This window comes from Mustela nivalis (assembly GCF_964662115.1).
Source record: "Mustela nivalis genome assembly, chromosome: 10".
NCBI lineage: Eukaryota > Metazoa > Chordata > Mammalia > Carnivora > Mustelidae > Mustela > Mustela nivalis.
Genome location: NC_139029.1, coordinates 104901405 through 104924254, shown reverse-complemented (window position 1 = coordinate 104924254; position 22850 = coordinate 104901405). Strand labels below are relative to the sequence as shown.

General features: G+C 42.9%; 1 protein-coding gene across 1 annotated transcript; it reads left to right on the top strand.

The window, feature by feature from the left end:
• Positions 1–12992: 12992 nt before the first annotated feature.
• RBM15 (RNA binding motif protein 15) lies at positions 12993–22586 on the top strand. Its single transcript, XM_082687472.1, has 2 exons — positions 12993–18135; positions 22217–22586. The coding sequence occupies exons 1-2, from the start codon at positions 15270–15272 to the stop codon at positions 22261–22263; spliced, it is 2913 nt and encodes a 970-aa protein (XP_082543598.1). The 5' UTR covers positions 12993–15269; the 3' UTR covers positions 22264–22586.
• Positions 22587–22850: the final 264 nt, after the last annotated feature.

Here is a 22850-nt window from a genome sequence, read left to right as displayed (position 1 = left end):
GAGCTTGGGAGCTATATCAGACTATAGCTTCCAGACACGGCCACAGTATCTCCCATCCCACATGCTCTTCTACGCTGGGACCTGACCACTGCCCCCATCAAGAGGTGAAGACTAATTCCCCTCCCCTTGAATCTGGACAGGCTTGCTCTTACGCTCTGCTTTAAGAGAAAGAAGGTAGAAGTGAGGCGGTGTATCTTCTGGGCGTGACTCAGAAAAGGCCATGCGGCTTCTGCCTGTTTCTCTTGCAGTGACGCCTCATGCCTTGAAGGATGTCAGGCTGCCCTGGGACTGCTCTGCCGGGGAGGTGGTGTGTAGCAGATGTTGGCCCATGTCAAATGCCAGCCATGTCAATGACCCACTGTGGGCATGTGGTCCCAAGGAGGTGACTAAAGCCTCAACCAACAACCGATGGAAACAACATAGGAAATTTCAAGCTTCAGTTGCCCAGGGTTGCCCTTCTCAAATTCCTGATCTGCTATTGTTCCAAGCTGTTAAGCACCGGGGTCATTTGTAATGTAGCAACAGGGAGGGGAACAGGAGTCATCAGTGCTGGGGAGAAGAGGCTCTCATCACAGTGTCCTGCAGCATAAATTCCCGTCTTCCAATCCAGGTCTACCCCATGTATCCCATCTCAGCTTCCCCTACCCTACCACCAGTCACCTTCCACCAGACGGCCAGGGAGCCTTTGCAAATGGTTCCCGGGAAAGCTGATCAAACTGCTTCCCATCTTGAAAACCTTCCGGGGTTCCAAACAGCCTACGAAGGTCTCAAATTTCAGGATGTACTATTTGGCCGTGTTGTGGTTAATTGTAATGACCATAGCACTCCTGGGAAACTGTGGTCCAAACATTATTGTGGGTGTGTACAAGGGTGTTTCTGGAGGAGATTAACATTTAAATCAGTAGACTGAGGAAAGCAGATTGCCTCTCCACCACCCTCTGAGTGGCCCCCATTCTATCAGTTCAAGATCTGAATAGAATGAAAAGGTTGAGTAAAAAGCAGGTCTCCTGCCTGGCTCATAGAACTGGGAGGGTGGTTTTTTCCTGCCTTCTGACTTGTACTGAAAAGTTGGCTCTTTATGTCTCTATCTATCCATATCCTAGTGGTTCTGTTTCTTTGCAGAGCACTGACTAATATGGGTAGGGCATAGGAATGTGCCCTTTAAAATGGGACCCTTTAAAATGAGACCCACCCACCCCCCCAAGGGTGCTGGGTGGCTCAGTGGACTGGGCTACTGACTCCTGATTTTGGCTCAAGTCGTGATCTCCTGGTCATGTCCTAATCTCAGGGTTCTGGGATCAAGCCCCACGGTGGTCTCTCTGCCCAGCAGGGAGTCTGCTTGTCCCTCTTCTGCTGTTCCTCCCCCTGCTCTCACTCTCTCTAAAGAAACAAACAAATATAACATACAAACATAACAAACAAACATAAATATCTAAAAAAAAAAAGAGACCCCCCCCCCACACCACCTCCTGGAAATTTTGATTCTGACCCTGGTTGACAACCCTTGCCTACAGGATACAGTCCTCTGCAACCCAATATTCTGCTTCCCCTTTTGTTAAAGGGGAAGATTTTTTGAGAAAAATCTCACCAGTACCCTCAAGAAGACAGTGGCTTTGTTGAGAACCTCTGTATCTTCTATATTTCTCTACCAGCTTCGCTAGTTTGAGCTTCAATTTTTGTAATTTGTATTATGAAAACAATAATTTTATTCTTGTTGAGCTATAAATGTATAAAATTGAACATGTAAATTAATAATTTACATAATGTGGTTTTAAATATGCATGTGCCTAAAATTTATCAGATAAATAATAACAGTAGGAAAAAAGATCTCTTTCAGGTAAGCATTATCCCCTTCCCCACCCGTTCCGTACCCCCAGAGAATCTGATATTCTGCCCCACTGAGTTGAAAATCACTGCTGTAGCCAGTAGGGCTCCCGGAAGACCCCCCCATTCATACTAAGTGCTCCATCTGGAAGGTTTTGTGTTTCTGTGACAATATCTATTAAAGATTTAGCATGTGCCAGACACTGTGTAATGTACCATATTCCCCTTCCACAGTTGATTGTTTCTCTGGGGCCACAGACCCTGAGTTTGTACATCTGTTGTAGCCTTGTCATTCCCTTATCCTCTAGGCTCTCCATCAGTGCTCTCTGACCGTCCTCAGATCGAGACTGTATTTTGTTCATCTTTGTATCTCAGTCACTGGCATGGTGCCCAGTATCCAGTAGGAACTCAATTAATGTTGATGAATGAGTTAATAAATGAATGATGATAGCCCGATGTCTGGCACATCGCAGATGATCAATAAATATTGGTTAAAATGCAATTGAATTGAAAGTGCGGGCCACAGAAACAAGGGCAGAGAGGCTCGCTAGAGGGAGGCTTGGGGAGCACTGTCCGAGAGATACCAAAAGATCAAGGAGGGTGAACACTGGTGAGAAAAATGAAAACACTGGATTTGACAAAAATGAGGTTAATGTTAAATCCTAGAATAAATAGCAGTTGACAAAATGTTTATCACAAAACCAACAAGGGAAGATCAGTATTTATTTACCCTTGGTGTGTTAGTGGTATCTCTTTAAATCTAGTTACTGGGTAATATCCTTTGACCCCTGTGGTTTATGATGCCATCGTCCTCACTGATTAGCTAGTTAAAATGCCCATACATTCTGAATCACTATGCCCCTACACCCAAAACTAATGTAACATTGTATCAAATAGACTTCAATAAGCAAATGTAGACTTCCAGTAGCTATCAAAGCTCACAAAGCTTCTGTTCACACCCCAGTTTTAAGTTTCATTTTATGATTATCCTTTCTATTAAAAGATGGGACCACTAGCTGACCTGTGATCACTCCAGAGACTTCCTCTCTCCATTCTTTCTTCGAACAAGTACTTATTGTGGTACAAGTTCTGCTGAGTAGAGTCCATTCTTCCACTAATGATACAGCTTCTATTCATAGAGATTGTTTGTGCTTGTGGCTTTATTTTTAAAATCTTAAATCCTAGATTTGCCAGAGCAGCTTCACTCCTGGGAAATTCCTCTTAGGAACCTTTTAGAACTCTTCCTGCCATTTGCTGGCTGCAGAAACAGCAGTCACATGGCTATCCAGGAGCTCTCCCTCGAGTAGAAATGCTGCCCAGAGTGTGTCATAGAGGATCCTGGTTTACATTCTGTGGTCCGAGTTGAACGTTCAAGTTGAGGGCTTCTCTATAGGACCTGCCAGAGTCCTTCATATGCAAAGGCACACGGGGGAGAGGTAGAGCCTTGGGTAATATGGTTTGAAGTGCTTACTAAACTCATTTCACTTTTTTTCCTTAGGACCACTTCATGGGATATTAGGCAATACTTCCAAAGATTATGTTCACTCATTCATTCCACAAAAAACTGTGCGTGTGTGTACTAGTTATGTGCCTTGCGACGTGCTGAGAACTGGGCATAAAACGGTAAGTAACCGAACACACAGGCCTGTCCTTATGAAGACTTGGAGGAGACAGACATGAATCAAAGACACTAAATTGCAAATCAAATAATCACAACAGATGTAAAACTGTAACTGTGACAGGTGCGATGAAGGAAATGCACATCACATGGCCAGATTGGGAGAGGAAACCGAAGGGACCCTATGAAAGAAAAAGCTGGCTTTTTTTGTTTTCCTTTGCTTCTTTCCCTGCTTCTGTTGTTGCTAGAAACTGCACCCCTATCTTACACACACTTTAATGAATGTCCACCTTGCAAAGGTCAAGGAGCTAATGATGTCTTTGGAAACTTCCAGCGGGATAGATAGCATCTAAGGAGTGACCAGGTGAGGTCTTCATGAACGTTCTCCAAGACCACTGACTCCAAACACCTTGTTGCTAAGACCCTTGACTCCAAGGCATAAATGACTTATGGAGGACACCTGAGCACTTGTTCTTGTTTGATCGGTTCTTGGATGCCTGAGAGACACATCCGCCAGACTATCATCCTCAATAAAAATGTCAGACCCCTGAACAAAGACAAGACTCGGGCTTTTCCTTTCAACTCTCCCAAACACTGTCTGTATCTGCTTTCTCTATGTCTTCAATCAATTCTTCTCTCATTTCCTCTTGGCTCTTGTTTGATTTCCACCCCATATTAAGCCAAAGACCCTCTTGGTCCTCAGACCCATCCTACCTGCATCACCATGAGATCCTAGAATAGGGAACTGGTCAAGGAAGGCTTCCCTGAGGAGGTGACCTGGAGCTGGTACTGAAGTATGAGTAGGAGTTCACATAGTGATGAGAATGGGATGGTAAGCATTCAGTAAGTGTGTGGGACAGAAGAAGGCCAGTAGGGGATGAGTCTAAAATGGTAGAAAAGGTCAAACCAAACAGGGTCTTGGGGCACCTGGGTGGCTCAGTGGTTTAGGCTGCTGCCTTTGGCTCGGGTCATGATCTCAGGGTCCTGGGATCGAGCCCCGCATCAGGCTCCCTGCTCCGCAGGAAGCCTGCTTCCCTCTCTCTCTCTCTGCCTGCCTCTCTGCCTGCTTGTGATCTCTGTCTGTGAAATAAATAAATAAAATCTTTAAAAAAAAAAAAAAAAACCAAACAGGGTCTTCTAGGCCATATTAGGAATTTTTGTCTTTATCTGAGGAGCAATGGAAGCTATCAGATTTGTGTTTCAAGGGATGCCTGGGTGGCTCAGCAGGTTAAGCTTCGGCTCAGGTCATGATCCTAGGGTCCTGGGATGAATCCCACTTCGGGCTTCTTACTCAGCGGAGAGCCTGCTTCTCCCTCTGCCTGCTGCTCCCCCTGCTTGTGTGCACATGCTCTCTCTCCCTCTGAAAAATAAATAAATAAATAAAATATTCAGGGGGAAAAAAAAAGAAGATTTGTATTTCAAGCTGCTGAGTGGAGAGATGATTGGCCATGGGCCAGAGTAGATCTAGGTGGACACTTTAAAAGGCCACCTAAGTGGTCTCAGGTGATGGTGGTGGAAGAGATGCTGAAAAGAATTCACTCTCCGGCCTGGATCAAGTCCCCCTTCTCATACAAAAGCAGCTGAACCCACAGAGCTGGCTTTCCAAAAACACACAGAGAGCCATCACTTCACCAGAAATCTTCTCTCTGAACCTGAGGGACTGGGCTGGCGAAAGGGTGTTCTGCCCTCACCTCCATTCATTCCCTCAAAGCACGGTATGGAAACATTTGTCTTAGGAATAGAGATGCGCTCTGCAGCCTCTTCTCTGGGATCCAGAGAGAGTCCTTGCAAGGGCCCTTTTTCCAGTCTAGAACCCATGTTCTTTGGGGACTGTCCTTTACCCTATGTGACTACAGGTTTGAGTCTAGGTATCTGGGAACTTCAACGCTGGGAGGGATCTTGGAGATCATTTCACCCTGACCTGTTTCAAGGATTCCTCCTACATATCTGAAGATGATTCAAACAAAAGTCAATTCATTCTACCCCCAATTACACTAATGATTAACATCCCAGATATAGCTTTCTCACCCTGCGCCCCCCCGCCCCCAACCTCTGGGGTCTTTAGAAGTTTAAATACCATCTTATGACCACCCAGGATAATTCCTCACATACTCATAATACACATACCACCTCATTTGCTCACAACAGTTTCAATTGACAGAGAAGTTAAGTAAGTGTCCAAAGTTACACAGTAGGGAAATTGAGGGTTGATGCCCTTTACAAAACAGCGCTTGGAACCTAATCAGAATTTTACACTGTGCTTTCTGTATTCCCTGGAATTTTACAATGAACACAATAAAGTCTCCCGAGTCCGCACTGAGCACTCCCATCATGAAACTTTTATACTTAACTCTTTAAATTTTATATTTTAACAATTCACAGATTAAGTGTTCCTGATTTTTGTCCCCATCCAAGCAAATTCCGTTGTGTCATCCAATTCTCCCCATATTTTCACTGTGCTAGGCACAAGGAACATGGTTTTATTTTTTTTTAAAGAATTTATTTATTTATTTGACAGAGAAAGATCACAAGTAGGCAGAGAGGCAGGCAGAGAGAGAGAGGGGGAAGCAGGCTCCCAGCTGAGCAGAGAGCCCAATGCGGGGCTTGGTCCCAGGACCCTGAGATCATGACCAGAGCCGAAGGCAGAGGCTTAACCCACTGAGCCACCCAGGCGCCCCAAGGAACATGCTTTTAAAACAAAATGGACTGAGTGATAGTTAAAAGACCTCATAATTTTCAAAAAGTCATGGAAAGACTGTTTATGCTCATGCTATGTACACACAAACATTCGCAGAAGCCCATTATTTCCATTAGATGATTTACAGCTGTGTTGAGGGACTGGGTTTCCCCCCAAACTCAATCTCTTCTTGCTAACAGTGGGCTCACAGAGATGGCCTGTGAGGTCTCAGGAGTTAACTGCATTTGTGTGAGAAACATTATGTACTAAACACACCAGGACACATATGCATCTTTTTGTCCAACTGAAACACCATTTGTGACAGAACCATTCATGTTCCATTGGCTTTGTAACCACACTTGTCTTTATAGGTAGGTTGAATTCAAGAGATAGAAGACCGTAGGGAGCAGACTATCAAGAGTGGAATCTTCACCCAATACCGGCAGGACCGGGAGGATTTTGCCCAACATCCAGTAAGGTACAGCAAATCAAGCTTTAACTGCCTTTGACTTTGGAAGCTTTGTACAGTCATTGAGAGTAATTGAGAGTCCCCAAATCCCCATATTCCTTGCAAGACACCTAATTTTGTCTCTACACTGCCTACAATCAAATGAAATGCTCTCTTCCGGTTGCTGTGTACTATAGAGTTTAAAGCACCATTCTTAACGCTGGCAGATAATAAGTTACCACATATTATCCCATTACAGTACTGACCTATGGAATTGTTTATTCCACTTGTTACAAAATTTTCCCCTTCAAAGTGTTTTTCCTGTTCCTAGTAAAGGAGGGGAGAATGGCTATCAGTCAGGCAACCAGGTGTGTTACTCATAATATGAAGCATGACTTCAGATCAAATGTTTTTCAGAGACTGAGGAAAACACAAACTCTTCCAGTGTACACATATTATTCTTCTTAAATATTTAAAATATATATTGGGCCTTTAAAACTCAGTTTCCTTACCTGCGAAAGAGGAGCATGAGCCTGTCCATCTCCTGGGGTTATGAGGGTGACAGGAGTTAACATGAGGGAGGTTTTAGCAGAGTGCCTGCTAATGTAGTATGCGCTGAACAAACGCTGGCTTTGGTTTTTATTATCTATTTGTGAATGGGTTATGTAATAGAACTTACTTGTTCGGATTTCTGCTTTTGGGAAGGAGGGCGGCTGCTGGAGTTCCGTGTCATTTCCAGCAACCTAGTGCCTAAGGGATACAGTGGAAAGCGCCCCACAGTAGCCATCAGTGGACCTGCTTCTGTCCCAATCCCTGGCGTTTATGGGCCAGACTACTGAGAAGGTCACAGAGCAAAGAACTGCAGGATTTTGTGGGATGTAGGTTCTGTCTAGAGGAGCTAGAACTCCAGAATGGTGGCCCTGCTCCTTTTGCTTTGATTCTACTGCCTCCTTCTTTAAAACAAATCAGACCCAAACTACCACCAGCAGCAACAACTATAATTAGCCTGAGTCTTAAGTTTCCTAATCTGCAATTACAATCATATTTGTCCTAACTCATATGATTACTATGAGGACCAAATTGGATAATGCAAATGAAATCGTGAAATGACATGTTTTAACTGAATCCTACTCAGCACCACAAGCTGGGCATGCGTCACATCATGTAACTCACCCACAAGGTAGTAGAAGAGACTGCTGGTTGACCCTAATGTCTACTCTCCCCCTTTTCCTTAGCAATAAGAGCCCCGATTTTTAGCCTGGCTAAACTAAATAGAGAATACATTTCCCAGCCTTCTGTGCTGCTAAGTGTGGCTATATGTCTACGTTCTGGCCACTGAGAGAGAAGTGGAGTTTTAGTGAATTATTTCCAAATAGCGTCTTACAAGAAGGACATGCTGTTGTTCCTCCTTCCTTCTTCCATGCTGCTTGACTGGAATGCTTATGTGGTAGCTGGAACTTGAAAAGCCGTATCAGATCATGAGGCAGCATAAGGGCAATAAAATGGAAGGAAATGATACATTTCTTGAAAGTTTTCTGAAGTACTTATTATGAGCTAGAGTTATTAGCATGCCCTTTCCAACCTTAACTATTTCAGCATGTGCTGCTGAGATCAAAGGGATTATCTTGATAACCATAGCGTAATGATCAAACTCAGGAAATATAACATCGAAACATTATTAGTAGCTAATTCACAATACATATTCAGATTTCATTACTTGTCCTTGTATTCTCCATTATGGCTTCTGCCATTTAAGATATAATGTGGCGTCATGCATTGACTTTATTGTCACCGTTCTTGAACTTCCTTTACTTTGGAAGAAATTTAACATCTACTCATGATTAAAAACTTTTAGCAAACTAGGATAACAAAAAGCAAACAGACAAAACATGTAATAAACATCAGTCTAAATGGACAAACATTGGAAGCATTCCCTTTAAAATCAGGAATAAAATAGGAGTGCTCACTATCATTCTACTTAATATTGTGTCCAAGATTCTAGTTAGCAAAATAAGACCAGAAAAATTTTAAATTATAAGGATTAGAAAGGAGGAAATACTCTTATTATCTGCAGACAACATGACTGTGTGCCTAAAAAACTCAGTGTTCTATATGCTGAATTAATAAAAACAGGACAGCTTAGCAAGTGGCTGCAATTCAAGTCACTGATGACAAACTGAAAGTGTAACTTTAAAAAAAGACACTATCAACAACAACAACAACCCATAATAAAAAACATGCAAAGATACTGATAAAACTACAAAAACGTTGTCAATGGAAATTAAATAAGATCTAATTAAATGAGAAGATATCCCTGTTCACCGAAAGGAAGACTTAATTATATAACAATGTTACCTTTCCCTAAATTAATCCATAGATTTAATGAAACCCCAATCATAGACAGATGTTCATGGAGCTTGATGAATTGGCTCTAAAATGTATAAGACAAACAAAATTTTAATATACGTGAAAATATTGGCAGCAGGATTAGAGGAAGTGAAGAGGATTTCTTAGGCAAGATACAAAAAGTGCTAACAACAAAAAATGAAAAATAAGCTGTGAACTAGAAAAAGATGTTTGTCATATATCTATTCTACAGAATATTAGAATCAAGAATATATGAAAATCCCCTACACATAATAAGAAAGATCTAATTCAGTAGAGGAGCAAAAGACATGAACAGATATTTCATAGATGAAGAAACATATGGCCAGGAAACTTAAAAAGACATTCACAACATCATTGTAATTGGAGAAATAAAACATCAAAACCACAGAGGGATACTATTTGACACCTATTTGTTTGGGGAAAAAAAAGTTATAAAATGCCAATGACATGGATTAACAAGACCTCTTATACATTGCTGGCAAGGAATTTCTTGTTTTTTCTTTTTCTTATAAAATTAGCCATTAAATATTCCCTTTATTCTGGTAGTTCTCTTCCTACGTATCCTCTACCCACCACCTCCCTATCTTATCCCAAAGAAATTTTTGCATATGTGCCTCAAGACACATGAATAAGAACCTTCATAGTAGCACTGCTCAAAATAGCACAAGAACAGAAAATGGCCCACAGGTTCATCAGAGGAGGAATGGACATATAAGTGGTGGTATATTCAATAAAATGGAATATTTTACAGTAATGGAAATAAACATAGCTACATATGATAACATGAAAGAATCATAGTAACACGGGGCGCCTGGGTGGCTCAGTGTGTTAGGCCGCTGCCTTCGGCTCAGGTCATGAGACCAGGGTCCTGGGATCGAGTCCTGCATCGGGCTCTCTGCTCAGCGGGGAGCCTGCTTCCTCCTCTCTCTCTCTGCCTGCCTCTCTGCCTACTTGTAATCTCTCTCTGTCAAATAAATAAATAAAATCTTTAAGAAAAAAAAAAAAAGAATCATAGTAACATTAGGAATGAAAAATGCAAGTCTCAGAAGATTACAAATATTATATTGTTCAAATGTAAATTTGTATAAAGTTAAAAAACAAGCAAAAATACTATAAACACGCATGCCCATGCACGCATGCACACACACGCTTTTAAAAATTCCTTCAAAAAATTATTTAAAGTCCTTGGGGCATCTAGGTGGCGCAGTTGGTTAAGCGTCCAACTCTTGGTTTTTGGATCAGGTCTGATCTCAGGGTTGTGAGATTGAGCCCCACACTGGGCTCCATGCTCAGTGGGAAGTCTGCTTGAGATTCTTTCTCTCTGCTCCTCCTGCCTGTGTTCTTTTTCTGTTTCTAGAATAAATAAATAAATCTTAAAATAAAAGAACAAAACATCTTTTAAAGTTCTTAAAACTAATCAAAACAAGAAATTATGAAACACCAGATTCAGGATAGTAGTTACCTATGAGAGTAGGCAGTGGATAGGGAATAAGGATAAGGTATTTAGGTAGATGTAAATTACCAGTAACATTCTATTTCTTGGATTGAGTGGTAGTTTCATGGGTATTCACAGGTTGTTGATAAAGAGATGAAAAGCTCTTTCATCTCTTTGGATGGGCCACTGATTATTATGTATCATAAACTGAGGATTATGATTACTCCAATTTCATGTACCTAAATTCAAAAAGAAAATATATTAGTAACAGCAAACATATTTGTAGTGCTTAGCATGTACCTGGCACTGTTCTAAGATCTTTATGTGTTTTAACCCATTTAGTCCTCCCAGTGAAGATCCTAGGATTATTCCCATTTTATGGATGAGAAAATGAAGGCCTAGAGAGATTAACAGTAACTCTTCTGCCCACGGCAGAGCTGGGATTTAGTCCACACTGGCTGGTTCCAGCGTCCATGCTCTTGGCCACTGCCCTATAAGACGTCTAAATATATGAAAGAGAAAATCATATAAGGGCATAGTCATGCAGGAGAAGCTATAGTAGAGTGCTTTCTGTTAACAATGTTAAAAGGGTGAACCACATACAGAGCTCTGTGAGTATAATAAAAACCATGGAGTTCTATACTTAAAATGGGTGAAATTTATGGTATGCAAATTATATCTTAATAAAGCCGTTAAAAATAAAGGCTACAGACCAAAATAATCAAGTGATTTAATAATGCAAGCTAGAGGGGCACCTGGGTGGCTAAGTGGGTTAAAGCCTCTGCTTTTGGCACAGGTCATGGTCTCAGGGTCCTGGGATCGAGCCCTGCTTGGGGCACTCCGCTCAGCGGGGAACCTGCTTCTTCCTCTCTCTCTGCCTGCCTCCCTGACTACTTGTGATCTCTATCAAATAATAAAATCTTAAAAAAAAATAATGCAAGCTAGGTCCTAAATGTTTATTTGCTATTTTAGGATTTAATATATGCCTATGGGTAAAATGCATGCTTTTTCTGCAGACGAACAAAATGAACCTGTCAAGAGACCACTCACTTTTATGAAAGACGATGAAATTGAAAATTTTAATCCACTATTGTGGGTGGGAAAATAATTCCAATTTCCAGCTTCAGGCCTTTTTGCATCTGCCAGGAAATCAACCAGCTTTCAGCTCCCAAGATAAATTTCATATTGCAATCTTAATTGTCTGCATACTGAGGATACAGAAACAATAAAATGCAGGAGGGTTGAAAGAAGACATTTGATCGAAAGCATACTGATAACTTTTAATTACGCAGTTTCTTCCATAACTTTCATTTTGCTTTTTGCTTTTGAAACTGATTTTAAAGGATATGGAAAAAAGCACTTCATATAGAAAGCTAGTTGTGGCTGCTTTCCTGCTGGGCTGTGACCTCCGGGGCCTTTGAATTATAGTTTCAGGGAACCAAGTTTGACGCCAGAATGGGCTATGTCAGCTTTTTCTCAACTCTATGTCTTGGTTTTTGACAAGGCATTTTCAAGCCCAGATGAAACCTTGAACTGGACCTCAACAATTCCATCACCAACACCAGAAAAAAAGTTTAAAGTCCTGGTCTTCTAAATCCTAGTTCACTTTTATCCTCTTTCAGCTCTCTCTAAAGCACGTATGTGAACATAAGCTGATACGACCTCACGAAGCACCTTCATGCTTTAAAGAACAATAAGGAAATAAAAACACTCACTGTGATTACAGCATAGGCATATTTTGTCATTACCCAATTCTGTTGTGGACATACACACATACACATACATCAAGGTTCTATTTTGGCGGTTACTAAGAACAGAAGCCAGGGCTCTTCTATCCATTCTACTTACCAATCCTTTCAAGAGCAGACAGGCCACCAGTCCCGTTAGGCAAACTCTCCTGCCACCTTCCTCTCTGCAGTAGCTTCCATGAGGTTCTCTGGTATTTCAAATGCTAAGTCATTCTGCTAAGCTTTGCAGAGCCTTGGGCACTGCCCAGTACCTGCTCCTTGAATTCTTTCCCACCATTCTCAATTCCTGTCATGTTTGAGAAACTACACTGATTTGGTCATTACTTTTTCTCTGGTCATTCACTTACCTACGCAGATCAGTTTAGGCCAAAAATAGTCACTCTGGTTTGTTTGGATTGGCTGTTGCATTAAATAACCAGATAATGGCTTAACTTCAATTTTGTGTTGTGTTTAATATAACCTTGAAACAGATGAAAATTCCCTAACAACTAAAACCTTCTGTTTTGTGCTTTTACAAATACTGCGTTGGTTGTTGTCTTATCTCCTAACATCCATATTTTTATCTTTAAATATCTTTTCTCCCTAAAAGGAACCAGATCTCCTTGGAGAAATGGCTGCTTTCATGTCTGGGGCAGGAAATGTACCAGATAAGCCTGGAACAAAATAACAAAGAGTGGGAAGAGAGTATATAGGAAACAAGACTGACAGGAGTTGGTAATTGTTGAAACTGGGTGTTGGGTACATAGTAGTTCTTTATAGTATTCTAGTTCTGTAATTTTTTTTTCTATAAATTTAAGGGATGCTAAAAATAATTGCTATTTAAAAAAAAATGGAACAGTAATAGTATGCACATGGTAAAACAAGTTTCCTTTTAATAATGCAGAAAGATATACAGTGGAAGTTGAGTCTCCCACCCAGATCCTCTACCCGCCTCTCAGGGTGATCTTAGTAACCATTACTGAAGCACTCTCAATGAAGTTTCTATGAATATATTAACAGAAACACTAGCACCTACGCATATATATTGTTCTTTTTAAACCACAAACGGTAGCAAGTTTTTTTTTTTTAAGATTTTATTTATTTATTTGACAGAGAGAGATCACAAGTAGGCAGAGAGGCAGGCAGAGAGAGAGAGAGAGAGAGAGAGAGAGAGAGAGAGGAGGAAACAGGCTCCCTGCTGAGCAGAGAGCCCGATGCGGGACTAGATCCCAGGACCCTGAGATCATGACCTGAGCGGAAGGCAGCGGCTTAACCCACTGAGCCACCCAGGCGCCCACGGTAGCAAGTTTTAAAATAGTCTTAATACAGCAAGTAAGTCAGTCTACATACTACAATCAGGCAGATTTTTATGCTTTTACCTATCAGGCTTCTTTCAAGCTTCTTTGTCAAATCAAGAGATAAAATTCATATTCATCTTCCTCAAGATTTCTAGAAAAAGGATGGCTACGGCAGGACCAAACATGTTGCTGTCCCAATCGTTAACACAGCTTTGAAGTTTAGGTTTGTTTTGGCGACATTCATATTACCTTGAAAAACGTGTGCTTAAAAATATCATTTTCTCCTACGTATTGGACTTGAAAGACGTGGCAGAAGAGAGGATCGACACAAGAACCGTCATAACCTCATAACCTCCCTCATAACCTTCCACACAAGAATCCTCACAACCTCTGGGAGGACCGCAACAGGCCTAACCAACCGCTGTGATGAACTCAGCACTTCCTCCCTTCACCTGACGAAGGGCATCTGGCACACGTGCTTTCTGTATCTCAACGCAAGACGGCTTTTGGAGCGGATGATGCCTGAAGAAGGCCAAGAGGTTCCTCCGGAGAGTCGGCAAGGTGGCTGTGCTACTGGCTTCTTACACTAACCGGATGCCGGGAGGTTCGAGAAGTGCAGAATAAACGAGCGACACGTCTGCCCCTAAAGCGTCCATGTGACTATCATTTAACCGGGAGGGGCATTACAGGTACGAAGCGAAGGGACCTAGATCACCGGATCTTGTACAAAATCCAAAACGCACGCGACTTCGCAATAGAAAACTGGGAACGCAGAGACACGCGCGCCGATCGCGGGACCCGGGCGCCGGGCATTGCCCCGCCGCCCCCTCCGGTTACGCGGGGTGCTTGGGCTGGAGCAGGGAACGCCAAAGAGCCGGGCCCCGGGCGAAGGCGGCAGCTCGGCCGCGCTGCCTCCCAGCTGCTGGTCCCCGAGAGCCCCAGGCGTTAGTGGGACCGGCACTTGGCGAACTGGGAACCCGCGGCCAGCCCGCCCCCGGGGACCTCAGCTTTTTCAGGCTGTTCTGAGGCCGGAGGGACTAAGATGGTGTCCCCTGAGGTTCCTTCCTGAGGAATTCGCCCCGACAGCCCCTTGTCCCAGACAAGAACTAAGCAGGCGTGGCCAGAAGTTTCGAGTTCCAAGAGGCAAGGTATACCCAAGACCGCGCGGGATCAGATTAATGCTTGAGAAGAGAACGCAGAAAGCGCGAGGAGGCGGGGCTGGCGCTGGGTCACCATCTCGCGACGTCTTAGTGACGTCGTACAGCAAGCGCGTGTTCTACTCTTTCACCTTCAGTCAGCCTCCCCAGTATGAGAGCCTACCCCTTTAAGCGAATGACGGACAGTTATTTCAGCCTATCAATTTCCTGGTCAACATCCAATCAGATTTAAACTTCTTTCAGCCGCCCGAGGAGTTGGAAGAACGGGTCGAGAAAGGGAGCGCTTTCTCTCGCGCGAGAACGCTGTAAGCGGGCCTCTCAGAAAAAACGCCAGAACAGATGGCCCGACTTCCCAAATAGTGAGTTAAAGGACGGAGTCCCAAACCAATGAAAGGAATGAGGAGGTGGGATTACTGCTTTTACCGCGCTAGAAGTACCGTTACAGGGCAGACTTTTTGTCCAATCAACACCTTCAGAGTTTGGGTCAGGTGACCCTAGAGTGCGAGGGGCGGAGCCACGGCCTGGCGCGAGGAACCGTTAAGATGGACAACACATATAACCAATGAAGTACTCAGACTAAAGCGTTGGGAACCCAATAACAGTGGTTGGGCGGGCGCCTTTCCGGAGCGCGGGGAGATGTAAAGACAGACAAATCGTTTTCCCAATGAGACTGTAGAAGAGAGGAGCTAATTGACCAATGAGGAGTGCGGGGCGGGATCCTTTGCCGCGGCGGAGTCCAAGATGGCGGCGTGCGGTTCCGCTGTGTGAAACGAGCGCGGGCCGGCGGGTTAATCATCTCCGCGGAGACGACCTCCGACGACCCGCAACAATGAAGGGAAAAGAGCGCTCTCCAGTCAAGACCAAACGCTCCCGTGGAGGTGAGGACTCGACTTCCCGCGGGGAGCGGAGCAAGAAGTTAGGGGGCTCTGGTGGCAGCAATGGGAGTAGCAGCGGAAAGACCGACAGCGGCGGCGGGTCGCGGCGCAGCCTTCATCTGGACAAGTCCAGCAGCCGAGGTGGCAGCCGCGAGTATGACACTGGCGGGGGCAGCTCCAGTAGCCGCTTGCATAGTTACAGCTCCCCAAGCACCAAAAATTCCTCGGGCGGGGGCGAGTCGCGCAGCAGCTCCCGGGGTGGAGGCGGGGAGTCACGTTCCTCTGGGGCCGCCTCCTCAGCTCCTGGCGGCGGGGACGGCGGGGAATACAAGACATTGAAGATCAGCGAGTTGGGGTCCCAGCTGAGTGACGAAGCGGTGGAGGACGGACTGTTTCACGAGTTCAAACGCTTCGGTGATGTAAGTGTCAAAATCAGTCATCTCTCGGGTTCTGGCAGCGGGGATGAGCGAGTAGCTTTTGTGAACTTCCGGCGGCCAGAGGACGCGCGGGCGGCCAAGCATGCCCGAGGCCGCCTAGTGCTCTATGACCGGCCCCTGAAGATAGAAGCTGTGTATGTGAGCCGGCGCCGCAGCCGCTCGCCTTTAGACAAAGATACTTATCCTCCGTCAGCCAGCGTGGTCGGGGCCTCGGTAGGTGGACACCGGCATCCCCCTGGAGGAGGTGGAGGCCAGAGATCACTTTCCCCTGGTGGCGCAGCCTTGGGATACAGAGACTACCGGTTGCAGCAGTTGGCTCTTGGCCGCCTGCCCCCACCACCCCCGCCACCATTGCCCCGTGAGCTGGAGAGAGAGCGAGACTACCCATTCTATGAGAGAGTGCGCCCAGCATACAGTCTTGAGCCAAGGGTGGGAGCTGGAGCAGGTGCTGCTCCTTTCCGAGAAGTAGATGAGATCTCTCCCGAGGATGATCAGCGAGCTAACCGGACGCTTTTCTTGGGCAACCTAGACATCACTGTGACAGAGAGTGATCTAAGAAGGGCTTTTGACCGCTTTGGAGTCATCACTGAGGTAGACATCAAGAGGCCTTCTCGAGGCCAGACCAGTACCTATGGCTTTCTCAAATTTGAGAACCTAGACATGTCTCACCGGGCCAAACTGGCAATGTCTGGCAAAATTATTATTCGGAATCCTATCAAAATTGGTTATGGTAAAGCTACACCCACCACCCGCCTCTGGGTAGGTGGTCTGGGACCTTGGGTGCCTCTCGCTGCCCTGGCACGAGAGTTTGACCGATTTGGCACCATTCGCACTATAGACTACCGCAAAGGTGATAGTTGGGCATATATTCAATATGAAAGCCTCGATGCAGCTCATGCTGCCTGGACCCATATGCGTGGCTTCCCACTTGGTGGCCCAGATCGTCGCCTTAGAGTAGACTTTGCAGATACGGAACATCGTTACCAGCAGCAATATCTGCAGCCTCTGCCCTTAACTCATTATGAATTGGTGACAGATGCTTTTGGACATCGAGCACCTGACCCTTTGAGGGGTGCTCGGGATAGGACACCACCCTTACTATACAGAGATCGTGACAGAGATCTTTATCCTGACTCTGACTGGGTGCCACCCCCACCCCCAGTCCGTGAACGCAGCACTCGGACTGCAGCTACTGCTGTGCCTGCTTATGAGCCACTGGATAGCCTGGATCGCAGGCGAGATGGCTGGTCTTTGGACCGGGACAGAGGCGAGCGAGATCTTTCCAGCAGCAGAGACCAGCCTAGGAAGCGAAGGCCGCCTGAGGAGAGTGGGGGCCGGCACCTGGATAGGTCTCCTGAGAGTGACCGTCCCCGAAAACGTCACTGTGCTCTTTCTCCCGACCGCAGCCCAGAATTGAGCAGTAGCCGGGATCGCTACAACAGTGACAATGATCGATCTTCCCGTCTTCTTATCTTGGAAAGGCCCTCTCCAGTCAGAGACAGACGAGGTAGTTTGGAGAAGAGCCAGGGTGACAAGCGAGACCGTAAAAACTCTGCATCAGCTGAACGGGATAGGAAACACCGGACAGCGGCTCCCATTGAGGGAAAAAGCCCTCTGAAAAAAGAAGACCGGTCTGATGGGAGTGCACCCAGCACCAGCACTGTTTCCTCAAAGCTAAAGTCCCCCTCCCAGAAACAGGATGGTGGGACAGCCCCAACAGCTGCAGCCTCTCCCAAACTCTGTTTGGCCTGGCAGGGCATGCTTCTGTTGAAGAACAGCAACTTTCCTTCCAACATGCATCTGTTGCAGGGTGACCTCCAAGTGGCTAGTAGTCTTCTTGTGGAGGGCGCAACGGGAGGCAAAGTAGCCCAGCTCAAGATCACTCAGCGTCTTCGTTTGGACCAGCCCAAGTTGGATGAAGTAACTCGACGCATCAAAGTGGCAGGGCCCAATGGTTATGCCATTCTTCTGGCTGTGCCTGGAAGTTCTGACAGCAGGTCCTCCTCTTCCTCAGCCACATCAGACACTGCCACCTCTACTCAGAGGCCACTTAGGAACCTTGTGTCCTATTTAAAGCAAAAGCAGGCCGCTGGGGTGATAAGCCTCCCTGTGGGGGGCAACAAAGACAAGGAAAACACCGGGGTCCTACATGCTTTCCCACCCTGTGAGTTCTCCCAGCAGTTCCTGGATTCCCCTGCCAAGGCACTGGCCAAATCTGAAGAAGATTACCTGGTCATGATCATTGTCCGTGGTGCGTCCTAAAGTCCATGTGTAACTTGTATTTACTACTTTGACATGGTTCCTGTTTTGTGATGTGTAATGGGATACAGCATCAGATGAAATTTCCTTTTGAATTAGTTTTAGTTGTAGCTTTTTCTTTTTTATATTTTTATAAACCTTTAAAATAGAAGTCAGGACAGTTTAGCTATTATTTTAAGTGAAAGGGATGCCCTGAGGTAGCAGGCAGATGAATTTATTTTAATTAGGAGTTCCTACTCTTTTATGAGTAACGTTTTTCCTCTTTTTTTCTTCAGTTTTTTTTTCCCCCTTTTGTAACCTTGAGCTTAAAAAAAAAAAAATCCTCAGAGTTACAAACCCAAAATTTTTTTGAAAAGTCGGGATTTGGAGAAGAGCCCACTGACTTTTAAAGATAATATTACACCTAAAAGTGGGTTGATTGGTATGTAGGTAAATAATTCCTGTACCAGAAATGTTATTTGTGTGGCTGAAATTTGATCAGGAATCTTAAAAGTACAAGCTGATAAACTGTATAGCAATGTAATTATTTTAATCAGGTATTTGAGTATTTCTCTTAAAGTACATGGTTTATTCCCAGAGTTTGCTTTAACATACACATTTTTATCATTAGTTCTTAAGTTCTGTATCCCGTATATGCACTTTTGGTTTGTAGCTGTAACTGTTCAGAAAAAAATTGAGGAGTAGGTTACAAACCATCTATGTCTTATGCTAGTATGCAAGAAGTGAGTAGGTGTTTTTAAAATCAGAATTCTTTGGTTAGTTATTGGTGTGTGGTGGTGTTTTTACTGACTTTCAGAGAGGTATAGCAGGTACAGGTCTAATTTAATTGTGCATATTTCAAAACTTAAGTGTTTTTCATCAGAGATGAGTTTTTTTGTATCCATGCAAATTTCTGATTTCAATAATAGAAAGAAGAGTTGTCTGCAGGCTCATAAGTCAGCTTTTGTTTTAGTGGGCATTAATCAGCCATATCTGGATTGCAGAAATTTTTAAAGTCATCGTGAAATGCCTTTGACATGCTCTTTTTAAATTTTGCCTGTATTTTTATTTTCATATATAAACAGTAGCGATGACATTACATTATTGAAAATGTTGAATATCTTTGAAATTTTGTGTTTAATATTTTCACGGGTGTCCAGCCACAGAGAACTGAAATGTCAGTGTAGGAAAACCACTTTTTATTGTTTTATTTCCCAAACACCTGAAATTAATACAGAATAATTTAACCTACCCTCACAGTTTTTTTCAGAGCTGAAGGTTATATCAATTTCTGGTTCTTAACAAGGGCTTTTGCTGCATAACAGTAATGGATGATTTTCTTTTTTTGTCTTGTTTCTTTGATCTGTCCCCTTGTCCTCACTCCTAGTTTCTCAGGTCATTAGTAAGTATATTTCCCCCGCCTTGATACATATATGCTGAGGACTTTAGCTAAGGCCCTTGATTTTTAATTATGATTAGAAACTCTAGGACCTTTTGGATCATGGTCATGTTTCTATTCTGTGAAAATGACTTATAGAAAGCCTGGCAGAACTCAACTGTTTTCTTTCTGTTATCAAAGCTGGTAGTTTTGAAATAGCACCAATAATAACCCAGGGAAATGTCATGTAATTTTTAAATTTTCCGTTATGACAGGTGTCTAATGCGTGTCAGCATGAAATCCTCATCACTGCTGTGTCATCCTTTTGGTTTTCACTATGCATTTATAAATTTCTTTTTAAGTTGGGAGGTCTTTGTGGGGTTTTTTTGTTTGTTTGTTTGTTTTGTTTTTAAACTGGAAAAACTAGCTATTTTGACAGAAGGAAGGTACTAGGCAATGAGCACAAAGGTCCTTGGTGTCCCTGTAGGAAAAATATCTGAAATCCTACAAGTAAGACTTGCTGCTTTTTGTTTTTAAAAAGCTGTGCTTAGCACACTAATATGGAGGAGACACTTAGAAACTAACGCAAGTTTGCAGTCTGTGCATACATGGGGTCAAAGTACAGTTTGGCTAGATACATTTTTCCAGTTTAAATCTCACTAACCATTAACTTTTGAATATCTTTTGATAAGAAGGCTGGACAGATGATTTTGCTCTTTTAGAGAGTGAAGTTCATAACATTTAATTTTACTCTAATCCAAAATGTGGTTTTTCCCATTTTTCTTTTTATCTCTCTCTCTCTTTTTTTTTTTTTTTCTTTTTTAAGTTGATGTGACAACTTACCGAAGAGTACTGTGGTTTTTGCTCCATGTTTGTTTATTTGAATCTTTATCTGACATGGCGGCTTTTGTTAGATCTGGGCAATTTGTGCTTCTATGGTTTTGAAACAATGGCTTGATATCATTTCTAAATGTATGTATTAGAAATAACTAATTATGTTTAGTTTGGTGCTTACCTACAGAGTGCCATCATTCAGATGAATTTCTTATTTGTGTTGCCCATTCTGTTGTGCCAGTTCATAATACTGTTAAACTATTTAAGCCTTCAGGATGGAATGAAAGCGAGAGTCTAAAGCTATCTGGTTCTAATTCTCATTAGCCAGAATTTCATAATCTCAATATTGGATGTTCTTTGCAACAACCACTTGTTTCTTTTACTTAAAAAAAAACAAAAAACAAAACTCGTTTAGCTCAATTGATTTTTCTGGAACTCTGTTGAAATGAATGCAAAGAAAATTGCAGTATATCATTTAATGACTTATTAAGTATTACTTTGAAGAACATCAAACTAATTAAGACTTAGATCACAACTTCAAAGTTTATGGAAAATTAAACAATCATTCAGCTCCTAGCCAGTTTTTTAAAGATTATTTTGTTGGTTGTAACTGGGATTCCTGTAAAGCGTTTTCTACACAAAAATTTAAATTCCTGGTTTAACATATATACTTGGACTCTGTAGATTGAGTTTTCCCTTTAAGAATTACATCTTAAAATGTTCATCCTCTGACTGGCATAAGCTTTTGTCACATTTTGAAGGTAACATACTCTGGCCCTTAATTCAGTTAGATCATTTGAGATACAGTAGGAAAAGTGAGGTGTGTAAGTGTTGCTTTCAGAGTCAAACACTGTTTCGGTTTATTTAAAAATTTTATGAGCAGGTTTTCACTGACAGTATTTGTCTTGTTTTTTTACAATTTGAAATCCACGTTCTTTAGACCATGAAATTGCTCGTTATGCAGGTATAGCTTGAACTGCGGTTTGGGTCCATATAGGAACCATTCACCAAAAACTCTGGTAACAGAATCAGGAAATTCTCTTGAGAAGAGGGCCTTAATGACCTTTTATGTGAAAAGTTTTGGAGAGAATTTCGGGACTTCTTTTTTTCTGTCTCTGCTATGGTGTTTGGTTTTGAGATGGCGGTTAGGTATGAGAACAAGAGAAGTGGAGCTGACCCTGTTAACGTGCTGGTTATAATGATGTCCCTAAAGGGAGAAAATTATTTCAGGTAACCACAGTGAACTGTCTAGCTAAATAAAGAAGGTTTCTTTGTTTGATTTAAATAGTTGAAAAGTAAAAGTCCTAAAATGTTCTTTGGCTGTTTAGCAATTGTTCGTATGAGTTTTCTTAAAAGAATAGCTGCTGTCTTTGGTAACACAGATGAAGGTGGATTTTTAAGTGGCTTCATATCTTGACCCCTTTTTACAAAGGAGTAGTTCTGGATTGTTCCATGTAAATTATGGAATGAAAACAGGGGTAAAAGTTTGACTAAATTCCACCTTTTTTTAGTTTAGTTTTTTAAGTTATATTTAGGATATATTGATCATAAATTGATTATAAATGTCCTTTCTTCTGAATTTTTTGACATGTTTTACTCAGTTACATGAGTATAAAGGGTATTTTCAGTCCCATGGTCTTTGCTTAATTGCAGTCCTTAAAAAAATCCACCCTGTTGTTCTACTTGTTACTTGTCTATTCATACAGTAAATTCATTCAAGGTATGTGCCAGTGGGTATTATTGGTGCTTTTTGAAGTCAAGCTGGACTATCCAGGAAGGTCTTGTTAATGTTATGTTCATCTATAAAGGCATAGGGGAAATATATATATTTTTAATATTGTAAACATTTGTACTGAATAACCTTTTTTTCCCCCCCTGCAAGCAAAACTGGTGAACTGCGGATTGAAGATATGGAATTCAAAGCTCTAATGGACCTTTTTGAAGAGAAGTTGTGGCTTATGTGGAGTTTACATGGGCCTCTTGATGGAAGAAAGCTAATCTGTTTAGTATTTGTGCATTTTACTAAAATGGCAGCTTAAAGTTGTGTATCTGCTATTGTGATGCCAATGCCGGTGTTTTAAGTGGAAAAAAAATGACCTCTTGCTTTGTGCTGTGTACACAAGATTTCTGGAAAAGTAAAGAAAAACCCTTTTTATGGCTCACACAGCTTAAAAGTAGCTGTCACTCAAACGTGCGCTCACAGTTGAGCTGCTTTTGTTTTATTCTAAATAAATTGTTTCTTTTGAGGAAAATGTTTTTCTGCCTGGAAGTGAATTGACGGCAAACCTTTGACCCCTTTGTTTGCAGCCGAGGGGGTTCTTGCTGCTGCTCAGATCTTGTATGTCTTGAGCAAGAAGCAGGGAGACCATCATGTTGACTATCACGGTGTGTCAATTCTGAAGGATCACTAGTGTTACTGTGACCCCCTTTGTTTGCAGCGAAGGGGATCTTTGGCCTCTCAGTCCTCAACTTGATGAGGAAATGGTGCTGTTTGCTGGCACACAAGAAGCCGGGGC